We start from the raw sequence: 25,956 nt of genomic DNA on the forward strand, positions 1-25,956 counted from the left end.
CGAGACAAGGGAGGAGGGGGAAAAGAGAGGGGAAAAAACATCAAGTTGCTTTAGGCAAAATGTTCTCCGGACTGTGAAATTGCCGCTACATTTCCGACCAGAGCGCCTCAACTTCTGCAAAATGCACAGATCCAGAGCGAGTCAAAGGGCGCACACAGCACAAACTGGCACCGTGTACCATTCGCGTACCGCCAGCACATCTTAGTACACTTTGAATTCCGCTTGAACAATGGCTATTAATTTGGGAATGATTGGATCATTTTTGGGAGTGTGCCGATATATACCAGGTAGACACTGTGACATGTACGCACACACATATATATATATATGTGTGTTTATATAATATCTATATCTAGGCACACGCCGCAACACAAACAGGCACACTGGCATACTCCCAGAATATGTATATGCGGTTTGCATCTATGCGTTTATATGCAATAAAGTTTATTCAATGTCATTATTTCCTCCTCTTCTCAAGCAGAATTCTTACCAAACTACTAGGAATGTGCAGTATACTGATATTGCCTGACCCCCCCCCCCCCCACACACACACACACATATACAAACACATATTCACACACAGGCACACACAAACATACATTGGCCCACGCACATAGGCACACGCACATACTTACAGACATACGCGCACACACGGATACACGCACATACACACAAACAGATAGATACACACAGACATACATGCACTTGTGCACACATACGCACTCACGTACATCGGCACACATACATACACAGACACACAGACAAATGGATACATACACGGACACACAAGCGCACAGATAGATGCATACAGAGACACATATGCACAACACATGCAAACATATACAAACACACTCATATACACACACACGTACATAGGCACACACACAATTAGATATATACACACAAACACACAGATAGATCCATACAGACAGACATGCACACACACACATATACACACGCACCGAGGCACACATGTAGACACTTACACACACACTGCCTCGCACTGAAATACTCACTATTATCTATTAACCCTGCACAGTTTACACACACGACCCACAATCTTCCACGCGAGTCGCCTATAAAACCGCATTCAGGAGAGCTCGAGAAACGAAAGACAAATATCAGAAGAAGAAAGAAATCATGGCAAGTTCCCAAGCAATTCACCAGAAACGCAAGATTCGTAATTCACGGGGGGGACCACTTTTAGCAGCGAGAGTTTCGAGTGAAAAGCAGTTTTTTTACATAGCAAAAAACACATCCTAGCACAGAAAATTAAACTGCATTCTGCCCGCGTCCTGCATTTTAACTTTCAAACGGCCGGCACTTGTCCTGTTACTGAATGCAGATCAAAGACAGATACATCACGGTTAATCCTGTGTGCAAACAGCAAGTGGCTGTTGATCCGACCAGTATATTTACACGTAACACGATTAGAGAGTTTAGACAGTGAGAGGACAAGGGGGGGGGGGGGGGGGGGGGGGAGTCTGCATAAAACGGATAATCAAGTGATTTGCCTCAAACATTTAGTCCATAAGGTGAAAGGAGGGTTGACTGCGGCCGTGGAGGGGCTGATCTGAAGAATCTACACCGACCCCCCCCTCTCTCTCAAAGCAGCCCCTCACTCACTCGCCCCCTACCACCCCCCCCCCCCCCCCCCAAAAAAAAAAAAGTTTATTTTTCTTTAATTTCCGCTGGGCGAGAAGGCGCAACTCTTTGAAGTGTAAATGAAGCTGGGGGGGCTTCCTGTGAAATAGGTTAATGAAAGACTAGAGAGCGGGGTCAGCCAACCATTACACCCCCTCCAAACTCTCCCAAGTCTCAAAACTGGCATCGGAAGGACGTGGCACAATTAAAGAGAGAGTTTATCTCCCTTCCTCGCTTTTTGGCCAAAGCATTTTTTTGCCAGTTCAGTGACTCACTTCCACTCAAATATTATTGCCCCTGGACCCAAAGTAGGTGAGCGTGAATCTGCAATTAGATTATTTGTCACTAATTCGGTGGGGGGGGGGGGGGGGGGGAGTGTCCCGTTTCATTCCTGGTCCAGATTATTATTTTCATGCAATAACGTGTAGAGCAACCCTTTCCCCATCAGAACAAAATAAAGTCGTTTTCTAAAAAGTTGACATGCTAAACATAAATACAGGGACGAGGTCTGATTTGAGGCCAATTAATGGTTGTCAGAAATCTCCCGTCCAAAATAAAGTGCTACTTTTTTTATTAATGCAAAACTTTGCGTTTTTTAAAATACAAAAACAAACAAATTCTTAGGTTGGTGGATTCCGGATTTTTAACAACTGTCACTGTGTTAATTTAACGTCAGCAGCTTTCACAACTGGGTGGAAATTCTCACAATTGTCCACGATACTGGAGGAGAGGCAGCAAAGGGACTGTTTACACGGGGTACTTGCAGCAAAAAGTAGCACATAATGCGGGCCACATTGCACTAATTTGTCCTTTTTGATTCATGATACAAATCCGTGTCCCTCTTTACAATAGCGATTTACAGCGTGCTCTTCGCCGTTGAAGCCCCGTTTCCCTTTTGCTGCGGCTAACCCCATTAACATTTCAAGCCTTTTAATAACTCCTGCGCTACATCAAATGAATTTGCACAGATTCGCCTCGAATGCCCTGTTTAACAGAATGACAGTTCCTCCCTCGCGTTTAGCAGGGCGAGCGCAGGGGAGCAGCGAGATTCGACCCTGTCTCCTCCTGGCTCACTTGGAGCCCAGAAGGAAGGGAGTCTAGGATGAAGGGTCCAGGAATATCAAACACTTCACGCAGGACAAATGCACCTCGGCGTGTCCCCTCACCCCCTCCAACCCCTCCCCAGCCACACTTCACCCAGCTGTGTTGTGTTCACTGCATCCTCTTTACACTGGTCTGCAGACTTGCTCTGTCTGCAAAACACACACACACACACACACATATATAGAAATACTTTTGGTTTAGAATCAAAAATACAGCGACTCAGACTAAATCACGCGAACTGACTTGAATTGAAGGGGGGCTCAGAAGTGGTATTTGAAGTTTTTGGCAAAGTGGAGGGGGGGGGACTTAATTGTGGCGGGGAACGATGTGGGCTGGGGGGTGACCTGCCTAGTGCCTTGTTCATGTCTGGAGGGGGGTGGTGGGGGGGGGGGGTGTCACCGATTTGAAGGGTGCACTTCAAGCTGGGGCGGTTAACTGGGGGAATTGTTTGCAAACGAAAATCACTTCAACTGTGGAAATGGGGCTGGAGTCTGGAGGAAGTGGGGTGGGGGGGGGGGGGGGTAGAGAGAGGGAGAGAGATTTCAATTACAAAAGGTGCACACAGTGACGGGAAATCGTTTGAATACAAGCAGTCTGATGACAGATTAAATGATTTGTCACTAAGAAATCAGACGATTGATTTGGTTCCAAGCAGAGCGACAGTGGTAAATAGCGAAATTAATACAATTTAACAAGCAGGCTTTATATTCATATCGGTATCAAATAATCTCTGATTTAGCAGAGATCAAAGGGAGATCTTTATTCATAGTCGCCACCAGATTTATGCCCTTAGAGGTTTAACAAAGTTCTGTTGGCCGGAGTTGTGTGTGTGTGTTTTTCCCCCCTCTAAATAGAAGTTTCTATTGTGTCCCGGGAGAACTGCGGGAACTCTGAATACATCCAACTTTGAACTCACCCCAAATAGCTTTTTTTTCATATATCAAAATTGATCAGACTTCTGAGCGAGAAGCAAAAAAGCTAGCGCCACCTACAGAACTCTCGACGACACGGCGCCCCTAGGAATATAAAACAAAACTTTTTAAAAATCACCTCTCAATCGCTCAGAAGTGAGCAAAATTTTTATTATTTTAAATAAGTTTGTGGAAGGTTTTTGGCCATTCGAAAACGGCAAGGGACGAAATCAAACTTTTCAAATTCCAGCCACTTTCACACACATTGCACCAAGTTTCCAATGCGGCTTTCAGCATTTAATACTTTTGCAAAGCTGTCAGATTGTTCGAGGGTTCGCTTAATTGGTGCATTGACACACGGAATAAGTGGTACGTTAAGAGAAAACATCATTAATAACACAGAGAGAGAGAAAACAAGTTCAGGAAGCAGAGTACAGTGTGATTTGCAAACCCTATTGATGTCCTCGGAAATCCCTATTGATGTCCTCGGAAATGTTTCTTGAGGGGGGGGGGGGGGGGGGGAAGAAAAAAAAGTCCTGTCGGTTTAAGTCCACCTTCCAACGTTTCAGAAAGGGCAGGTTGTCAGCTAAGGTGGAGCAGCAACGGGGCCGAGGTAGGGTTCAAAGGGTCGGCTGACACAGAAATCAGAGACCCAGGAAGTCGAGGCACCAATTGCCGTGTGATATATACCCTTCTTGAGAAGTGGCTGATTGCAATAAAGAGTCAATCTGTTTAAAACAAACAGATGCACAGGCAGTGGCTCTTCCCGCACGATTCAATTTGGAAGTAGACAGGAATACATATGCTCTCTTTCGAGGGAAGCGCAGGCCACGCAGAGACTGAACCGGCCACAGATATTCAGGAGAGTTGGATCTTGACTTATTCCACTTATCGTTTTGACACAATTTCCCAATTCAATTTCCCAAATCAAATCGGAACTCAGATTCTGAATTTGGCGTGTGAGTGCGTGTATGAACGAATGTTGAGTGTGTGCATGTTTGTGAGTGTAAGCGTACATTTTGTTATATGTAAGAATGCAGTTTATATGATTGTGACTTTGTGCTTGTGTATGTATGCGCGTGTCTCTGTATATATTACTGTATATGCGAGTGTATCTCTGTATATGCGATTGTACGTTTGTGCATATGTGTGTATGTACATGTGTGTACGTACATGTCTAACTATCTATGCGTTAGTATAAACTGCATACTTACATATAAAAATGTGTGTTTCTATATGTGCGTTTGTGTATGCTTCTGAATTTGTGTGTCTATACATGAGTATGTCCATGCGTATTTCAGTTTATGCATATGTCTTTCTATATCTGTGTGTGTACATGTGTGTGTCTATGTATATGTGTTTGTATCTGTACATGTGAATGTGTGCATATGTGTGTGATTGTTGCTTTGCCTATGTGTATGTGAGTGTTTGTGTGTGTGGGATTGATACTATGTGTCTATATGTACACATCTGTACATGTGAGTGTGTGATTCTTACTGCATCTATATGTATGCATCTATATACGTGAGTGTGTGATACTGTTACTTTGTCTATGTGTATATATCTGTATATGTGGGTGTGCGTGATTGTTACTGTGTCTATGTGTATGTATCTGTATATATGATTGTGGTGTATGTGATTGTTAATGTGTTTATGTATATTTATCTGTATATGTGAGTGTGTGTTCCTGTGTGTCTATGTGTCTATGTTTATATATTTATCTGTATATGTGAGTGTGTGTTACTGTGTGTCTATGTGTCTATGTTTATATATTTATTTATATATGTGAGTGTGCGTTACTGTGTGTCTATGTGTCAATGTGTATATATTTGTATATATGTGTGCGTGATTGTAACTGTATGTGTATATATCAGTATATGTGAGTGTGAGCATGATTGTTAGTGTCTCTGTGTGTGTATCTGCATATGTGAGTTTGTATATGAGTGTTAATGTGATTAGTTGTATATATCTGCATATGTGAGTGTCTATGTGAGTTTTACTGTGCCTATGTGCATATAGCTGCATATGTGAGTGTGTGTGTCAGTGTTACTGTGTCTATGTGTATATGTATGTAGATGTGAGTGTGTGTGATTGTTACTGTGTGTCTATCTGAGCATCTGTATGTGTGAATGTGTGTTTTACTATGTTTCTGTCTCTGTATGTGTGTGTGTGTGTGATTGTTACTATGTCTGTGTGTATATATCTGTATATGTGTGTGCATCATTTTACTGTGTGTATATCTATATATGTGTATATTTTTCTATATGAGAGAGTGTGTGTGTGATTGTTGTTCTGTCTATGTGTATATTGTATATGCAAGTGTGTGTGTGATTGTTACTGTGTATATGTGTATGTATTTATATATGTGAGTGTCTGTGTGATTGTTACTGTGTGTCAATGTGTATATGTCTGTGTGTCATTGTTACTGTGTCTAGGTGTATATATCTATATATGTGAGCGTGCGTTTGTCATTGTTACTGTGTATGTATATGTGTCTGTATACATCGGTATATGTGTGTGTATGATTGTTACTGTGTTTATGTATATTTATTTGAGTGCCCTCCATGTATATTTGTTTGTGAGTGTGTGTTATTGATACTGTGTGTCTATGTGCATATACTTGTATATGTATGTGTGTGTGATTGTTGCTGTGTTTATGGATATTTATCTGTCTCTGTGTGTATGTGTGTGATTGTTACTGTGTCTTTGTGTATATATCTGTATATGTGAGTGCGTGTGTGAGTGTTATTGTGTGTCCATGTGTATATATTTGTGAATATCTGTGTGAGTCTTACTGTGTGTCAATGTGAATGTATCTGTCTATGTCAGTGTGTGTATGAGTGTCACTGTGTGTCTCTATTTATATACTTGTATGTGAGTGCGTGAGTTTTACTGTGTCTACATATATATATATATATTTGTATATGTGGGTGTGTGATTGTTACTGTGTCGGTGTGTATGTCTGTATATGTGAATATATGTGTGGTTGTTACTGTGTCTGTGTGTATATATCTGTATATGTGAGTGTGTGTGTGTTACTGTATGTCTATGTTTATATATTTGTATATGTGAGTGCATGCTTGTTACTGTGTCTATGTGCTTATATCTGCATGTGTGAATGTGTGTGTGATTGTTACTTTGTCTATCTGCATATATCTGTATATGTGAGTGTGTGTGATTTTTACAGTGTTTATGTGAGTGTGTGTGTATATGTGAGTGTGTTATTGTTTCTTTGTTTGTGTGCTTGTATCTGTATATGTGAGTCTGTGTGTGATTGTTACTGTGCCTATGTGTATACATGTGTACATGTGAGTCTGTGTGTTTGTTACTTTGTCTATGTATAAATATCTCTTTATGGAGGTGTATGTATGATTGTTACTCTGTGTGTAATGTGTATATATCTGAAGACATGAGTGAGTGTGATTGTTACTTTGTCTCTTTGTTTGTCTCTGTATATGTGAATGTGATTGTATATGTGTGTGTGATTGCTACTGTCTGTGTGTGACTGTATATTTGAGTGTGTGTGATTGTTACTGTGTCTATGTGTATACATTTGTATATGTGAGCATGTGTGATTGTATCTGTGTGTCTATATCTGTACATATGTGTGCGTGATTGTTACTGTGTCAATGTATATATATATATATATTTGAGTATGTGTGTGATTGTTACTGTGTCTATTTGTATATATCTGTGTATGTGTATTATTGCATCTGTGTGTATATATCTGTATGTGTGTGTGACTGTTACTGTGTCTACTTGTATATATATGTAAATGTGAGTGTGCCTGTGTATATATCTGCATATGTCTGTGTGTATATATATATATGTATATGTGTGTGTGATTATTACTGTGTCTACTTGTATATATCTGTATATGTGTGCGTGAGATGGTTACTGTATTAGTGTGTGTGTATCTGTATGTGAGTGTGTGTGTGTATATTATATGTGAGTGTGTGTATCTGTATATGTGAATGTGTGTGTATCTGTATATGTGAGTGTGTGTGTATCTATATATGTGAATGTGTGTATATGTATATGTGAGTGTGTGTGTATCTGTATATGTGAATGTGTGTATCTGTATATGTGAGTGTGTGTGTATCTGTATATGTGAGTGTGTGTATCTGTATATGTGAATGTGTGTGTATCTGTATATGTAAGTGTGTGTGTGTCTGTATATGTGAATGTGTGTGTATCTGTATATGTGAATGTGTGGTATATGTATGTGTGTATCTGTATACGTGAGTGTGTGTATCTGTATGTGAGTGTGTATCTGTATATGTGAATGTGTTATCTGTATACGTGAGTGTGTGTGTATCTGTATATGTGAATGTGTTTTATCTGTATATGTGAGTGTGTGTGTATCTGTATCCGTGAGTGTGCGTGTGTGTCTGTAGATGTGAATGTGTGTGTACCTGTATATGTGTGTGTGTCTGTATATGTGAATGTGTGTATCTGTATGTGTGAGTGTGTGTATTATTATATCTGTGTATAGATCTGTATGTGTGTGCGTGATTGCTACTGTGTCTACTTGTGTATATATCTGTATATGTGAGTGTGTCTGTGTGTATATGTGAGTGTGTCTGTGTGTATATATCTGTATATGTGAGTGTGTCTGTGTGTATATATCTGCATATGTATGTGTGATTGTTACTGTGTCTACTTTGTATATATCTGTATATGTGAGTGTGTCTATGTGTATATATCTGTATATGTGAGTGTGTCTGTGTGTATATATCTGTATATGTGTGTGTGCGATTGTTACTGTGTCTACTTGTATATATCTGTATATGTGAGTGTGTCTGTGTGTACATATCTGTATATGTGAGTGTGTCTGTGTATATATCTGTATATGTGTGTGTGATTGTTACTGTGTCTACTTGTATATATCTGTATATGTGAGTGTGTCTGTGTGTATATATCTGTATATGTGAGTGTGTCTGTGTGTATATATCTGCATATGTGTGTGTGATTGTTACTGTGTCTACTTGTATATATCTGTATATGTGAGTGTGAGATTGTTACTGTATTAATGTGTGTGTATCTGTATATGAGAATGTGTGTGTCTGTTTGCGAATGGTGACTCTCAGAGTGGCAGATCACGGGACCTCCTCATTTGGGGTCCAATCTGCGTTGGCGAATCACAAAGTGTTGTAATCTATTGCCTTTGTCTGACAAGTCATCCATCTTTCTAAAGGGGAGTGGAGTGGCTGGAATCCGCGCAGGGTTTTAGAGAGAGGCAAGCAATAGCCCGGGTTCCAGACTGCACTTGAAAACCTGCAAGGAGCGCCAGCAACTAAGCAGAGCCTGCCTGCTGGACGCCTGTCCTCCCTCTCCATCCCGCACAACGGCCTGTGGCACTGGCGCAGCTTGAAGGAGAAGGGGCGAAAGAGGGGAAGGATTGAGAGTTGAAGGTGCAAAACGTTGAAAGGACACTGAAACTGCCAAAACAAAAAAAAAAAGACGTGTCGCGCGTCCATTCCCCGTCACTGCGTGTGAGGGGTGTTTTTTTTTCAAAAAATCTCTCTCTCTAAACTATAAATCCCAGGCTGGGCTTCCGACTGACGCTGATTTGCACCAAAATCATTTGAGAAAAGTGGACGGACATGCGTCCCACCTGTCCGATTGCCGAGCTCTGCCCCATCTCCAGCCCAGCAGAGGACTGAGTGAGGACAAGGGACGCCAGTCACTTAACTTTCTCCACCAGGATAGTTCTAATTCTCGCCTCGCCGGCCACAACTGAAAGGAGAGAGAAAGAGAGAGAGAGAAAAGTTTTTTTTTTGTGTGTGTTTTGTTTTCTTGTTTACAACCAATGTTTCCCCCCCTGCATTAACGTAAGCGTTCAATTAAAAAAAAGACGAGACGGGCGGAATCAGCACCTTTCATTGCTGTTGCATTCAGACTCATGGATATACATTGCAAAGCAGACCCTTTCTCGGCTATGCACAGTGAGTAGGCAATTGTATTTTTCTTTTGTTAAACGCCTGTAAAACCCTATTTTAAGCTGTCGGACTTGCAAAGCGCCCAATTCCGAAAGCGTCTCTATTTATAATTACTAGTCTATTTGATTGAGTAGAGTTATGCGCGGGATCTCCATCACTTTATGTTACAAAAAGAACAGGATAGTTACACGAACATTTACTGCTCGAAATGCCACTTTTATCTCCATTCTGTTTAAACTGATTTTAGATGTATCATGGCATATTTTAAATTGGAATTTGAAAACTGTTTAAACAGGCGAATTATAATTGCCCTTTAAGGGAGACAAATCTCACAGCAGTTGTATATATATATATTTTTTTTTTAAAAAGGACCCTTTTTCAACTTTCGATACCGAGTTTGCACATGAAAGCTTCCTTCACAAATGCCCTCACTAAATATTCGCCTAGTCACCAATATAAAAGCGAGGTTGTGTGTGTGTGTGTGTGGAGGTTTTTTTTTTGTCGGTTTGTTTGTTGTGTTTTGTTGCTTGCGGGATTTGCTCCTTCCCCGGGCTGCCAGCTGTTTTTATTCCCTTGCCTCTTGAGGATTGGAACCGAAATATAAAAAACATTTTTTCGCTGACCGTGCCATTTTGTAAGACATCATCTGGTGCCGCCTCTCCCTCCGGTCCCTAGTTTAAGCATTTCCCACGTGTAGGACTCCGAGAGTAGTAGAAGTCTCTGAAACACTATGATCCCCAACACGGGCTGAACTGCTGACACACACACGCACAGTTACAGACAGCACATACATACATATGTATATAGTCCCATAATTAATTAACAGAATAACTTCATAATCCATACTAATCTCGATGGAATGTAGCACAGGAACTGGGGGGAAACAAATCGTTTCCCACTTTATGCTTGGTTCCCTGAATGTATATGAATATGTATATTCATGTATTGGCTGGCTAACAGATATTACAGCGTAAAAGGTTATTTTATTAAATTATTTATTCTAATCTTCCCTTGATAATGCGGCCCTCAAATAATCCGTAATCTAAGATATCAAAGCTGGTCTGAATTATTGATGATGAATCTGATAGGAGTTTTGCCAGACAGTAACTTCAAACCACATATCGGAGAGCAGAGGGTAACTGGGAACAAACAAGTGGCACTATCTAATATTCTACCCCGCTCTTCAAGTGTTATTTTCAGTAGAGGGTATTTAAGGATTGCAATTCGTACCCAGGAGAAAGGAGCGGATTTTTTAAAATTTAAAAATTAAAAACAAAACCTTGCTCCTTCAAAAAAAAATATAATCCATATTTCTAATCCTCCGACCAGGGTTGATGGTGGGGGGACGATTGAGACTTGGGTGAGGGCTGTTGACATCACTAAGTTACTGTTTGAACTGCCGAAATGGTGGTTCCTGAGTGAGCAGAAACTTCGAAATCCACCCCTCCCCAAGAACATTAGGAAGGTGAAACCCCATTGTGCCCCCACGCGAAAGCCCCGAGTCTCTTTTGGGATTTTTTTTTGCGAGTCACACGGGCTTGTAAACATAACGGGGCCGTTTGATATAATTCTCCCAGCTCCCCGCGAAGCAGCACTTTGCAATAAATAACACAGCACTTCAACGCGCTTTTACTTTTAAATATAAAACTCTCACACGACAAGGGGATGTTATTGAGGACCATCGACACCGAATTGTGTAGGGAAGTTGTTTTTGAAAATGTAAATATTTGATACACCTCATTAATTGAGGGGGTGCAACATATGCGCCCTTCATACAGATGGGTCACTTGTGTGTCCTATTCATTATACCAATGTATATTTTCACAGTAACTTCATTGCAGCGTTAATGTGAGCCTACTTGTGACACTAATAAAGATTATTATTAAATGTATATATTATGGCAGAGAAACTATCACTTCAGGGTCATTGGAGCTGGAATTGCCTGTGCTGTGTTTTTTAATTTTGTTGCCTTTCAAATCTGTCCTCGCTGAAATTGCAAATTCCCCTTCTCAGAGAAGCAATGGGGAAATGTTTAACCCGTGTTAACTCCCCCCCCCCCCCCCCCTAAATAAAGGAGACTCCACACACACACACGCTGGGAGGAACGGATCAACCCTAGACAGAGGAAGCAGCGAGGGACCCCTGCACATTTGCAACTCGCTGTTCAATGCACAACCCTCCCCATATAAACACCAGGCGGCCGGTTAGCATAGCTCATCTCTCCGTCAAACACACACACACACACACTACACTTACACAACACCCATTCCAAACCCCGCTGGTGAATGTAAACGGGGACCTCAGCCACATGTTAAACGCAGATCTCTCGACTTAAATAAAATAGACACGATTCTCATTTGAAAAAGTATGTTGGATATCTCTGCCAGTTTAAACGACCAGGCCATGTTACATTAGACTTATTCATTTGGTGGACTGGCAGCTGCATAAATATACTTGTTTTGCCTGCAGAAAGAATCAATAAATTAAAAAATCGTGTGCCTTTTATATTTATTGTAATGTGAAGTTAAATTTGAATCGCAATGTGTTTACTACGTGTCCACATATATGTAATTTCTTTATTCCATACTTTCGATTTCTTTCTTCCTCTCGTTCTTCCCCCTTTCCCCATCCTCCCCTCTCTCCTCTTCCATTATTTTGGTTTATTTTGCTCCACTCCTTCTCTACCCCCACACCCCCCCCACCCCTTATTTAACCCCACCCCCCTTTTTTTCTCTTTGTGTTCTCTCTTTCAGGTTACAGTTCTACCTGGGATGAGTTCAGTTGTGTGTGTTTTGCAGGGCACGGGGGTGTGAATCAGCTGGGAGGAGTGTTTGTGAACGGCAGGCCCCTGCCTGACGTGGTGAGGCAGCGCATTGTGGAACTTGCACATCAAGGGGTTCGACCCTGCGACATCTCACGCCAACTGCGGGTCAGCCACGGCTGTGTGAGCAAGATATTGGGCAGGTGAGGGGGTGATACTGTCAGAGCAGAGAAAGAAAGCACCAGAGAGGCAGAGAGAGAGAGAGAGAGAAAAAAAAACGATAACACACAAATATGATTCCCTGGAGCTGATATCAGACATCTACTTGCATTCATACACAAATCAGCTTCTCTTCCTCAGACTATCCCAGTGTTTTTTTTGAGTGGGGGGGGGGGGGGGGGGAGGAAAGTTAAATCAAAGCAATTAGCAGCGGGAATTCGAAACACACACATTTGACAATTATGGGTTGGATTACCAGAGAGGCTTGTGATAACAGCAGAATAAGGGCAGAGTGGGTGATCCGGTTAATCCAGGGAGAAATACTGACAATCATAGCAGATGAGTCGACACAGTCACTCAAATAGGCTGGGCCACAACCTGCCAGTACCCCAAACCCAGTTTTTTAAAAACTGGGATCTTTGGAAGTGTCACGTCTAATTGGGGACGCGTTTTCAGCCGAAAGTAGATTCGGTGGCCTCCCGAGAAGGAACCACTTCCAGATCAGGAAATGGAATTAAATTAGGGGTGTCGGAGGAGGGAGGGAGGAATTTTGCTGTTCGCTGTCAGACCTGCGAGGTTGGCACGGTTGCATGGAAATCGCTGCAGGTTTAGCGGGACAGGTGAATTGCGAGTGTTGGGGGGGGGGGGTATTTTGGTGTAGTTTTGTTTTTTTTAAACTGCGCCCGCCTGCCAGTTAAACGCCCGGCATGGGTCTGACCCCCCCCCCCCCACCCCATCCCCACAGGGACAGAGGGGAGAGGGGGTAACAGGTCCTCTAAAAGAGGATTAAGCCTTTACTCAGGAATGCCTATTTTTTCTATGCAACCAGAGAGGTATTTTTCTTTAACAATTTGAAAAGGGAGCCGAACGGATTGTTCAAAATGCCTTCAAACCGACAATCTTTTTGAAAAATATATATATTTTGGCAAACCACCGCTGGACCCAGTTTTAATGACTGTTGCTTCACCCTGAAGTCAGCCGCCCCTTGACGCCAGCAATGCATTGGAAACCTGGAATAGGGAATTACAGTTCGACTGGAGTCACTGAAAATTCCAATGTGCAATCGCTGGGCGATGTCACTTTTTCAGTCGAAATTACTTGAATCTGAAATCGACACACACACACACACAAAACAAACCCCGGGGAAATTCTGGACAATCTCAGCAGGTCTGACAGCGTCTGTGGAGAGGAAAGGGAGGCGAACGTTTCAATGTCTGGATGACTATTTGTCAAAGCTTTAATCTGAGTTTGTAAAAAAAAGTCGACATTATTAGTGGCCGAAGTGGCAATTGTCAAGTGGTTGTTTTGAGAACCAAACACGTTACAATTGCAAGGGGTCAAATTACCAGTATCAAGCTGAGAATTTAGTGGCCTGGAATCATTGATTGTGTCCAGTCCAACCCGAAGACATGTGTGCAGTTGAAATAGGTTATTATCGTCATTGGCAATGCAGTGTTTCTTTTGGGGGGTGGGGGGCGGAGGAGAGTGGGGTGGGGGTGGCGGCAAAGTGTTGATATTATCCACTAGCCTTCGCAAGTCTGTGGACCCTAATAACCAATGCAGGATCACCCAGTCTGTACAACACCCATTTGAAAGTTTCCCTCTGCATTCGTGCGGGGAAACCATCCACCTGGCGGATATCACCCAGGGTAGGATTAATGCTACGTTGAGCCGGAGTTGGTTTTGCACTTCACCCGTTGACCCGTTGACTTTAACTTTATAGCCCTCCCCAGAGTTGCAATTTGCACCTGATTGGTGGTACTTTACCTAGGGTCGAAATTGAACAGCGCACATTCAGGGGAAACTGCATTTATTTCTCCTCCCCTTCCCCCCCCCCCCCCCCCCCCACCCAACACCCCTGTCCCTGTTACACACGAAAAATACCGAAGCTGCGAGACTTGTTTACATGAGGGTTGGTGGGGGTGGTAAATAAATCTGTTAAAACCCGCTGTGCAATCCCTTGTTCACACTGTGAGTGTGCGCTCAAGTTTCACATCAGATAATGCGAGGAGAAAGGAAAAGGGAACATTACCTGGAGAGAAAGGCCTTTAATACCGCCCCCCCCCCCGACACACACACACACACACACACACATTAAAACGAAGGGCACCCACTGACTGAAGGAACAAATAAACCTTCACACCACAAACCGGGAAAAATAAACTCTTGCTCTCAACCTCTCATGTCCAACTTTCCCTCCCTCTCTCTATCTCGTTCTTCTGGCAACAGAAGCCCGAATAAAGAGCAGAGACTCATTGCTACACACACGCACACACACTTGCCCACGGGCCCAATCTTCACCCAAAGGCAAAAAATTCAGCAGTAAAAAAAATAGTCAATTTTTAATATTAATTATATGTACCCTTAATAAAATTGTTTCCCCCATTATTTAAAAAAAAGGGGACAGTGATGTGCACGAGTGCTTTTCGCTGTCTAACCTCCCACAGCGACGTGGCGGTATGTTTCAGTGAGGGGGGATTAGAACACAGACAGGTTATAATACCTTTGCATACGTTGATGGTTTATTTCGGCTTTACTATTTTACGAAGCTGTAAATAATGAGCGAGGTCGAGTCTTACTCTTATTTTTTTCGCTGTCGTTTCCTTAAATGTAATTTTGCAAGAGATAGACTTGTGTAATTAATTTCTGTGTATAACCTCTAATCTGTAAGAGCGAAGCTCTCTCTCGCTCACTGTCTGAAATTCGCGCGGGGGAATGGGCGCGTCCTTTGCTGAAGTTTTACTTGCTATCTTCTTGTTTTGGTTTCTCTGGTGTTTCTATCCTCTCAGATACTATGAGACGGGCAGCATCAAGCCCGGAGTGATTGGGGGCTCAAAGCCCAAGGTTGCCACCCCGAAAGTAGTGGACAAGATTGCCGAGTACAAGCGGCAGAATCCAACAATGTTCGCGTGGGAGATTCGTGACCGACTTCTGGCCGAGGGGATTTGTGACAACGATAGTGTGCCCAGCGTCAGCTCCATCAACAGGTACGGGAAGAGGTTTAAAGAAAAAAATAAACCCTTCGTTTATATATATATATTTGAAAAAAAAATACACCCGCAGAAATAAGTAGAAGAATTATTCTAGTCTCAGGTTTGAATCATAGATTTCCCCACGGTGCAGAAGGAGGCCATTCGGCCCATCGAGTCTGCACCGACCCTCAGAAAGAGCACCTCGACCCAGATGCATTCCCCCGCCCTATCCCCGTTACAAAATCTGCACATATTTGGACACCAAAGGGCAATTTAACATGGCCAATCCACCTAACCTACACATTTTTGGACACCAAAGGGCAATTTGTCATGGCCAATCCACCTAACCGGCACCCGGAGGAAACCCACGCAGACACGGGGAGAAAGAGCAAACTCCACACAGTCACCCGAGGTCAGAATCGAACCCGGGTCCCTGGTGCTGTGAGGCAGCAGTGCTAACCACCGTGCCGCCCTGAATCAGGTTTAATCCAAAAGACCCAAACAATCAGGTTAATATTAAGTACGGTGTATAAAAAAAAGCTTTGGAAATAAATCAGAAAATATGTATATTTCACTAAGAACATATGGGTCAAACCCAGACAGATAATGTCAGGCTGTAAACCCTGTGATATGTATCGAGTCCAAGGGCATGAAAGGGAGATTGTCTTAAACCGACGGTCGCTGTAAATATAGGAATAATGGGATTAAACAGTTTGACAGCCAATCGAACCAAAAGTACACATGCAGGAGGGAGAGCGAGATATACCTGGCAGTGTATATGGCAGACCAACATTCAATTATGAAATACCTGACTGATCTGGTCAGGAGGAACTGAACGTTCTGTGCACACACAAACACACAGAAAAAAATCAGTTCCAAAGGCAGACTTCTTCAAAGGGACACAGCCGGCCCGGGAATATTGTCTGTTTTATGCACAATGTAATCGGGAAATACATGTGCCAGAAATGATTTTTAATTTCCAAACCCGGGCCTCTAATGAAAACACAGTAAATATCAGACTAGCCTCTGAACTCACCCTGGCTGCGCAGCAGGTCAGAATGTACCAGGTGGACAAGGCCTGGGATGCAATGCTCTCCAGTCTGCTGTTTAGTACAATTGCAAATGGGTGGAAATGTGAACGACTAAGGAAGCTCTGTGTGAATGAGGACATTGATTTAAAGATTGCAGCTGGAGCGTTGCTGGTATTTGCTCCCCTCCCTCTGTACTTTAGTGGGTGCTCAGAATGGATTCCCCGTTAACATTGCCCCCGGGAGGGGAGGGGGGGGGGGGGGGTTGCGGTTTGCCGACAATTAGTCGGACTGTGTGCGGCCAGTGAGGGTCACGCTGAACGGGAGCCGGGGCCACACGCAGATGTCCTGACCAGGGACCCGGACACATCTTTTATTAGAATTTACACAGCCGCTTCACCAAGACGCGCGGGAAAATTCGGCTCTATCAATTCTTCTGCTGTCTTTTACCTGGCAAGGTTCTTAAAAAAAACTTATTGGACAGACACAGAGAAAAATCACGGTGAAGCAATCTCTTGGTGCATGCTTCTCCCACCCTCTCTCTTCTTCAACTAGTGTTTCATTCTGTATTTTAAAATTCCCTCTATCTCTCCACTCTCACTCCATTCTCTCTCTCTTCCACAATTTCTGCTTTTAAAATTCTATCTCTCCACTCTCACTCCATTCTCTCTCTCTTGCGCAATTGCTGTTTCTTTCTGTTTTTAAAATTCTACCTCTCCACTCACTCCATTCTCTCTCTCTCTCTTCCACAATTGCTGTTTCTTTCTCTTTTTTAAATTCTCTCCACCTCTCCATTCTCTCTCTCTTCTCCCTCTTTACCGTTTCCTTCTGTTTTTCGACATTCGCTACCTCTCCATTCTCACTCCACCCCCTCTTTCTCCCTCTCTCTCGCTGTTTTTTTCCCCCAATATTTTCTCCTTGAAAACTTTAACTTTAGAGAGGGAGGAAAATAAAGTGGGTTTTTTTTTTCTCTCGCTCGGCCGCAGTAGCCAATCTGGGATCTTGCAGGAAATGCCAAGCTTTTTAACAGTAATGGAGATGGCTTGGTGTGTGAATGCACACTTTGTCTTTTAAGTTGAGTCAGGACTAGCTATGTGAAACCGCACACCTATCTGCACTGAACTCGCCAGCTCTCCCCCCCTTTACCTAAAGACACACATTCGGCCGCACAACTACCCCCCACCCCCCACCCCACCCCACCACCACCACCATCCATGTTACTTCACCTGATAAGAACACCAGCTGGGAAAACAGCGAAGGTTTTTCTGTTGTTTAAATTCCTTGTGTGCAACAAAAAAAGCAAATCGCAGTTTTTACAGGTCTTCGAATTAATCACAGAACGAGATCCACGCCCAGTTCAGCCCTAAATGACTGGAACTGGACAGAGACAGAAACATTCAAACGAATGCACCCTAGGAGGCTCAAGAGCATTGCGACCAAGTTTGCCTATCTGGGATCTGCGCGAACTCCCTAACCCCAACTAACCCTTTGAAGCCCTTGGGCGGTGAACCCGCCCCGCATTTCCAATGAAGCACCTATTCCCCACTAAAAAAAATGAGTTTACACTTCAGCCTCCTTTGATTGAGAACACTATCAGCGCGCCGGTAACACGCCAGGCAGAAACTGCTTGAGTTTTGTCAGACACAAGTCTAAAATAGTGTCACATTTCTTGCCTTGTTGTCACACCTTTCGTTTCTCTAACGCCCTGAATGAACTCAGTTGAATCTCCCCCTCCAGGCAAGGGGGCGCGTTTAGAAAGTTGCATTTTCTTTTGGAAAGATCTATCAGGCCACTGGAGGAGGTCGAAATCGGAGAGTTGAACAGATTATCGCCTTGCTGTCTCTGATTTAATTCCTGGAGACGTAGTAGAAGGAAGAGAGAGCACTTCATTCAACCTGATTGGTGTTAGCTTTTGAGCAACCCTCAAAGCGTTGGGAAACAATTATAACGTTTACAACAACACACTCACACACAGAGAGAAAAAAACTAGCAAGTTAGGGCTAGTGTTTGGTCCCAGGACCGGGTTTAACGTACATTCCATGCCGGTGACCAATAATATCCGTTTGTGATTAGATGAAAGCCTGGTTCAATAGATCCGCTTTTGTGCAGAGGGGAAAAGAAAATCAATTCTATTTATTTTCATGTCTGCGAGTAGCACTTTTGAAGTGTCTAACAGGTGCTTTAACAGGTGCTCGCCGGGAGAGCATTCTTGGAGACGGGGGTCTGGTTTGCGGTTTGAGTTTTGGGGCTTTTCATGGCTTTTGAGACGTAACCTATTCGCTTCTGACTTATCCAGAAGGAGCTGGCGGGGGTAAGGGAATGTGGGTGGGGTTGGAAGACGGGAGGGAGGGTAGGAGAGAGAGAGCTGGGCTGCAGTTAATGAACTTTGCCTTGGCTGTATTATCGTTCACGCTGACATCAGCAACCCACTTTAATGAGATCTTTGGAGATGGGGGCCAGCGTTTCACTGGAAATATGTGTGTGTTAGAAAAAAAAGAACAGGTTGAAAAAAATAACTCATTGCATCGTAGCGGCTTCACGAGGAGGACAATTGGGAACAGGTTGCAACCTAAGTGTGTGATGCATTCTTTAATTGTGGATTAATCGCATTACAGAGCTTATGTAAAACTTTTCAGTTCCAATTAAACAAGGAGGGGAGTTGAAAGCAAAGTCGAGGCTGGCTCCAAGGTACATGACAAATAGAATTCAGTTTTATTTGCCGGCTCAATGAAAGGGTTTTGAACTCAATATACAGAGATTATCTCCCATCATTACACTGACAACTACACATTGTACTTAAACTCTAGCCCGGCATGAATTTTTAAAGATTACAATTCTCGGCTCCACTGTGTTGCCTGCATTTTTTTTTGCAGGCAGGAATTAAAAACCAAACGGTTGGTGGCCATTAAAAAAAAAACAAGTCCTTTCTTTCGATGTTATTGATTCCGACTCAAAGCAATTTTAATATCACTTCGGGGAATATTCCGCAACGGCCAACTCATTAATTCAACCTTCTAAATTGCTTATTCAATATCCAGGACATGGATTCAGAATAAAGTCGCTGAATTTATGTGGCTGGCCCGCCAGTCAATAGGGTCAGATAACAAGTTATGGAGGAATTTGAAAATCCAAATAAAATATTGATACACGCTCCCACCCCCATCTTGTTGGTGTAGCATTTTGTCCAAAGTATTGCCCCAAGGACATTACCACGGGAGATTGTGGGCGATTCTGTGAGCATTTTAATCAATGAGTGTTTGATGTATATTAACTACATTGATACGAATTCCTGCTCGCAGGGATCCCAAGTGTTAGAGGTCAGGTAACGTGAATTCGGGGTGGGAGGGAGTCAGCATTAAGAATATATTCAAAACTTTGAGCGATGGGGGGGCAGGGGGGGGGGGGGGGGGTGCATTTGGAATATGGTACACATTTCCCCCTCTTTTTAAGTGTTTGTCCTAATCCTAACTGGACTAAATCCAACCTTTCTATTCCTCATTGGGCATACTTGGTTTTATTCGTTGCAAAACTAATCGTTGAAATACATAAATATAACTTGTTTTGGTTACAAAAATCCCATCAGTCGGATAAACATTTGTTCGGTCGCCCTACACCATCCCATCCGTTTTAAAACGAATCAGCACCCCCCCCCCCCTCCCCCCCCCCACACACACACACACACACTACAAAGTGTCCTTAACACAGCCCATCCTGTGATAGGACAAGGCATTTACAGCACTATTGCATTGCTGTCACAAATAATTTATAGCCTTCTATTTGCATTCCTTGGCTCGCAACTAATTCCCAACTTTTCTCTTCCCCCCCCCCCCCCCCCCCCCTCGCGATCAATTAAATCACATCCTCTTTCACCAGCCCCAGAAGCCTCTCAAGCAAGCTTTGGCTCTGGAGTTCTGCCTGGAGAGCTTCGGCTGCCTGCACACCAGACAACTAGATTAGCCGTGGCCAGGTAGAGTCAGTCGCCCTGATCATTGAGGTGAATTGATGTGATTTCATGGTTTGTTTGCAGGATCATTCGACCAAAGTGCAGCAGCCTTTTCATTCTTCCCCGGATGGACCGGTCACAGCAGTCACTGCACCGGTCACACAATAGGTAAGAGAGGGAGAGGCAAAAACCGACCTGGTGGGGGTGAAATGCCAATCATTTCATGTGTGTCAAATCTTATTCTTACTATCATTAAACAAGTACGTCTGCTCTACAGAGGGAGGGCGGGGGGAGGTGGGTGGGGGTGGGGGTGGTATTGTCACTGGACTAGTTATTTATCCAGAGACCCTTGATAATATTCTGGAGGAGCGAAACGACTTGAGTTCAAATCCCACCAGGGCAGATTTGCATCGAAACATACATAGAAAATAGAAGCAGGAGGAGGCCACTCGCCTTCGAGTCTGCTCCCCCATTCATTATGATCATGGCTGATCATCAAGTTCAATACCCCGATCCCCCCTCCCTCTCACCCCCTCCCTCTCCCCCCCTCTATCCTTTAGCCCCAAGAGCTATATCTAATTCCTTTTTGGAAATGAAACAACGTTTTGGTCTCGACTACTTTCTGTGGTAGTGAATTCCACAGACTCACCACTCTCTGGGTGAAGAAGTTTCTCCTCACCTCAGTCCTAAAAGGTTTGCCCTTTATCCTCAAACTATGACCCCCTAGTTCTGGACTCCCCCACCATCGGGAACATTCTTTCTGAATCTACCCTGTCTAATCCTGTTAGAATTTTGTAAGTTTCTATGAGATCCCCTCTCACTCTTCTAAATTCTAACGAATATAATCCTAACCAAGGTGGCACAGTGGGTAGCGTTGCTGCATCACAGTACAGAGGACCCGGGTTCGATCCTGGTCCCGGGTCACTGTCCCTGTGGAGTTTGCACATTCTCCCTATGTTTGCGTGGGTTTCACCCTCACAACCCAAAGATGTGCAGGGTAGGTTTATTGGCCACGCTAAATTACCCCAAAAATAAATTTAGAGTACTCAATTTATTTTTTCCAATTAAGGGGCAATTTAGCGTGGCCAATCCACCTGCCCTGCACATCTTTGGGTTGTGGGGCGAAACCCACCCAAACATGTGGAGAATGTGCAAACTCCACACGGACAGTGACCCAGAGCCGGGATCGAACCCGGGGCATCGGCGCCGTGAGCACCGTACTGCCCCTTAAATTGCCCCTTAATTGGAAAAATATATATAATCCTAACCGAGTTAGTCTCTCCTCCTATGCCAGTCCCGCCATCCCAGGATTCAGCCTGGTAAACCTTCGCTGCACTCCCTCCATAGCAAGAACAAAAAATTCCATGATCAAATCCAATAAAAGCAAATTACTGCGGATGCTGGAATCTGAAACACAAACGTAAAATGCAGGACAATCTCAGCAGGTCTGGCAGCATCCATGGAGAGAGAAGGGGAGATGACGTTTCGGAGCCTGGGTGGGTCTTTTCATAGAATTTATTCATAGAATTTACAGTGCAGAAGGAGGCCATTCGGCCCATCGAGTCTGCACCGGCTCTTGGAAAGAGCACCCTACCCAAGGTCCACACCTCCACCCTATCCCCATAACCCAGTAACCCCACCCAACACTAAGGGCAATTTTGGACACTAAGGGCAATTTATCATGGCCAATCCACCTAACCTGCACATCTTTGGACGTCTTTGTCAAATAAAATAGCCGGAATCACAAGCCTAACGACAACCGTGAAACCATTGTTGTAAAAAGAAACTAATGCCCTTTAGGGAAGGAAAATCCGTCACCCTTACCTGGTCGGAATGGCCCAGCAAGCCACCTGGTGCAAATTCTGGCCCAGCCAACTAGGCCCATATCCCACAAGACAAATAACAGGCGCACATAAGCCCCATTGTGCTGTTTTCTTTGCAAATTTGCACGTCTGTGTGTGGAATCATCCTGCGTGGTACACCTTAAGGAGGATGCTAAGGTCTTCGATAGGGTGGAGATTTCACGAGACAGAATGGTGCCCAGGGATACAGGACTTCTGCGGAGAGACTAGAGGAGGTAGGGCTGTTTTCCTCAGCGTAGTGAAAGTTAAGGGGAAATTTAATAGACGTGTTTCAAATCATGAAGAATTCGGTCAGGTGCAGGGAAGGACAAGCTGTTCCCGGGGCAGAAGGGGTTAATAACCCAAGGCCACAATTTTGAGGTTGGGGATGAAAGATTCAGAGGAGGGCTTTTTTTCCCCCCTCTCCTGCACAGATTTGTTACAAACAAAAAAAAAATGAGTTGCATTTATATACCGCCTTTCAAGAGCATTGGCCAGCTCAAAGCATTTCACAGCTAATGAAGTACTTTTGAAGTGTCCGAACACCACAGTTTCTGGAGAGAGAGAGATTGCATAAACAGTGGAAGTGAAAATGACCATTGTCCCAGAGAGGGCAGACTGGCGGTGATTTAACCTTAAGGTCACCACACTTCAGGCGAGGGCCAAGGTTGAGAAGGTAGGGCCTTCATGGATCACCTTCGGCGGTGCAGGGTTTGAACTCACGCTGTTGGCATCGCTCCTGCTGTCTAGCCAACTGACCTAAACCAACCCCCCTCTGCAGTTGAGCAATAATGATTCCATTATCTGTTTTTAACAAAGTTGATTGTAGGATAAATATTGGTCAGGACAGGGGGGGATAACACGCCTGCTCTTTCTTCAAATATGCGACAGATATGTTTTCAGTCCACCTGAGAGGGCAGACAGGTCCCCAGTTTAGCATCTCGTCCAGAGGACAGAGCCTCCAACAGTGTGCCCCTCCCGCAGTACTGCATAGGAGTGGCAGCTTTGCTCTCCGTGAAGAGCTGGAGTTGGCCTCGAACCCACAACCTTGTGACTGAGAGTGCAATTGAGGCACAGCTAATCTGGAATACCCTGGCTTAAGAGGGAGTGGAGCAGATTCAATTCAATTCACACATTGATTCTTCAATATTCAATTTTAGACACAAGCCAGAAAATGTCGCAAGGATGATCAATGCGGAATGTTTCATAATATGATTTAATGTACCAATCTTTACATTCCAACATATCCTCTGTTAAAATGCTCTTAACTCTTAAATGCATAAAAATACATTGTACAAAGAGGGTGCATTTAACCCTGTGAATAATGCAAGGCTTTTGAAACAAATATCAGCCATGTTTTTATTTTACTGCATGTCGATTCAACCTGTTATTATCTTGCGGTTATCGAGGTAATAGAGACTTGCATTCCAATAATACCCTATCAAAGAACTTCACACTCAATGGTTTACTTTGATGTTCTGTCGAGGCATATAGGGGCAGCACGGTAGCATTGCGGATAGCACAATTGCTTCACAGCTCCAGGGTCCCAGGTTCGATTCCCCGCTGGGTCACTGTCTGTGCGGAGTCTGTACATCCTCCCCGTGTCTGCGTGGGTTTCCTCCGGGTGCTCCGGTTTCCTCCCACAGTCCAAAGATGTGCAGGTTAGGTGGACTGGCCATGATAAGTTGCCCTTAGTGTCCAAAATTGCCCTTAGTGTTGGGTTGGGTGGGGTTACTGGGTTATGGGGATAGGGTGGAGGTGTGCTCTTTCTAAGAGCCGGTGCAGACTCGATGGGCCGAATGGCCTCCTTCTGCACTGCAAATTCTATGATATGTGAATGTGGTGGCCACTTTGCATACAAAAGCCTTGACAAATAGGATTGAGACAAATAATCAGTTGAAGGTAAAACCTTAGCTCGGGCCTGCTCAGATCCTGCCGCAGTGTCTTAACTAGTGTCCAGGGTCTCAGTTTAAAGTCACAACGAAAGGGCGGCATGGTGGCGCAGTGGTTAACACTGCTGCCTCACTGCACCAGGGACCCGGGTTCGATTCTGGCCTCGCGTGACTGTGTGGCGTTTGCACTTTCTCTTCGTGTCTGCGTGGGTTTCCTCCGGGTGCTCCGGTTTCCTCCCACAGTCCAAAGATGTGCAGGTTAGGTGGATTGGCCATGCTAAAATTGCCACTTAGTGTCCAAAGATGTGCAGGGTAGGTGGGGTTATAGGGATGGGGCTGGGGTGCTCTTACAGAGGATCGATGCAGACTCAATGGGCCGGATGGCCTCCTTCATGCACTGTAGGGATTCTATGGATTCCTCCGCACTGCACAGGAACATCAGGTTAGACAACGGCATTGAATTTCTGCAAGGGCTTAACCAATAACGCACTGAGACCAGTCGAACCCAGTCTAAATGGCTCTCGATGCTACTTCTCTAGCAGCTACGCAGATGGTCAGGCACAATGCATGTGAGCAACTGCGAGAACTCCCATGGCTTTTACTGGTACTTGTGCTTAGTTTCTGCAATGGGTTTTGTGCCCAGCTCTCTCCTGCCGAAGTGTGTCAAAGTGCCGGCAACACCTTCCGTACCAATGGGACATCTTCCATTTCTCACACCCACGGTTTTCGTGAGCTTGCCAATTCCTGGTAAACAATTTGGAGGCTACTATTGAGGACCCACAATGACCGGGAGAGGCAGGGTTAATTTTGTACAGTCCCTGAGCTGGATTCAAATGAAATAACCCAGGGGGCAAGACACCTAGAATTTACATAGAATCATAGAATTTACAGTGCAGAAGGAGGCCATTCGGCCCATCGAGTCTGCACCGGCTCTTGGAAAGAGCACCCTACCCAAGGTCAACACCTCCACTCTATCCCCATAACCCAGTAACTCCACCCAGCACTAAGGGCAATTTGTCATGGCCAATCCACCTAACCTGCACATCTTTGGACTGTGGGAGGAAACCGGAGCACCCGGAGGAAACCCACGCACACACGGGGAGGATGTGCAGACTCCGCACAGACAGTGACCCAGGTCGGAATCGAACCTGGGACCCTGGAGCTGTGAAGCAATTGTGCTATCCACAAGGCTACCGTGCTGACCTAGATCTCAAAAAGTCACCCCGATTCTCGACTTCATTTTTGAAAAAAAGAGTAAATTATCTTTGGATTTGGCTGTAATAATTCAGTCAAATAATCCATATTTGGAGTTTATGAATTCAGGCTTCAAGACTACAATATTTCAATATAAATAGCAGCCATCTGTTGCAGGAGAGGATTTTGGATCAACAAAGCTAGGGGCTGGAAATATTAGCTCTCTGCTGTGGTGCAATTCTTGGAGTGTGCCATTTTATGCCCCTGTTTAACTGTGAAATTACCCCTTTGGTATAGGGAGGTTATTAATTCCCAAACCTTCCCCATCGTCTTGCAGTTCCATTGCTCCTGCCCCTGAAGTAGTTGCCTGTGGCTGAGATGCTGCTCCGCTGGTGCGGAAGCTGAAGGTACCTCACTGCATCGGCAGGCTATCCCACCATGGAAGCCATCACAGCTGAGCCTGCTGTCACCCAACCTGATGTCTGTAAATGTGGCAGAGATTAGT

The 25,956-nt window shown here is 44.1% G+C and overlaps 1 protein-coding gene across 1 annotated transcript in view; it reads left to right on the forward strand.

Moving 5' to 3' along the window:
- Positions 1–7,470: 7,470 nt before the first annotated feature.
- LOC140403440 (paired box protein Pax-2-like) overlaps positions 7,471–25,956 on the forward strand; it is a 322,556-nt gene continuing 304,070 nt past the window's right edge. Inside the window, 6 exon segments of the mRNA XM_072491353.1 lie at positions 7,471–9,607; positions 12,355–12,565; positions 15,371–15,568; positions 19,197–19,203; positions 20,609–20,672; positions 20,675–20,692. Coding sequence (XP_072347454.1) covers positions 9,565–9,607; positions 12,355–12,565; positions 15,371–15,568; positions 19,197–19,203; positions 20,609–20,672; positions 20,675–20,692 — 541 coding nt within the window. The 5' untranslated portion in view covers positions 7,471–9,564.

Source organism: Scyliorhinus torazame, chromosome 28 (assembly GCF_047496885.1).
Source record: "Scyliorhinus torazame isolate Kashiwa2021f chromosome 28, sScyTor2.1, whole genome shotgun sequence".
Classification (NCBI taxonomy): Eukaryota; Metazoa; Chordata; class Chondrichthyes; order Carcharhiniformes; family Scyliorhinidae; genus Scyliorhinus; species Scyliorhinus torazame.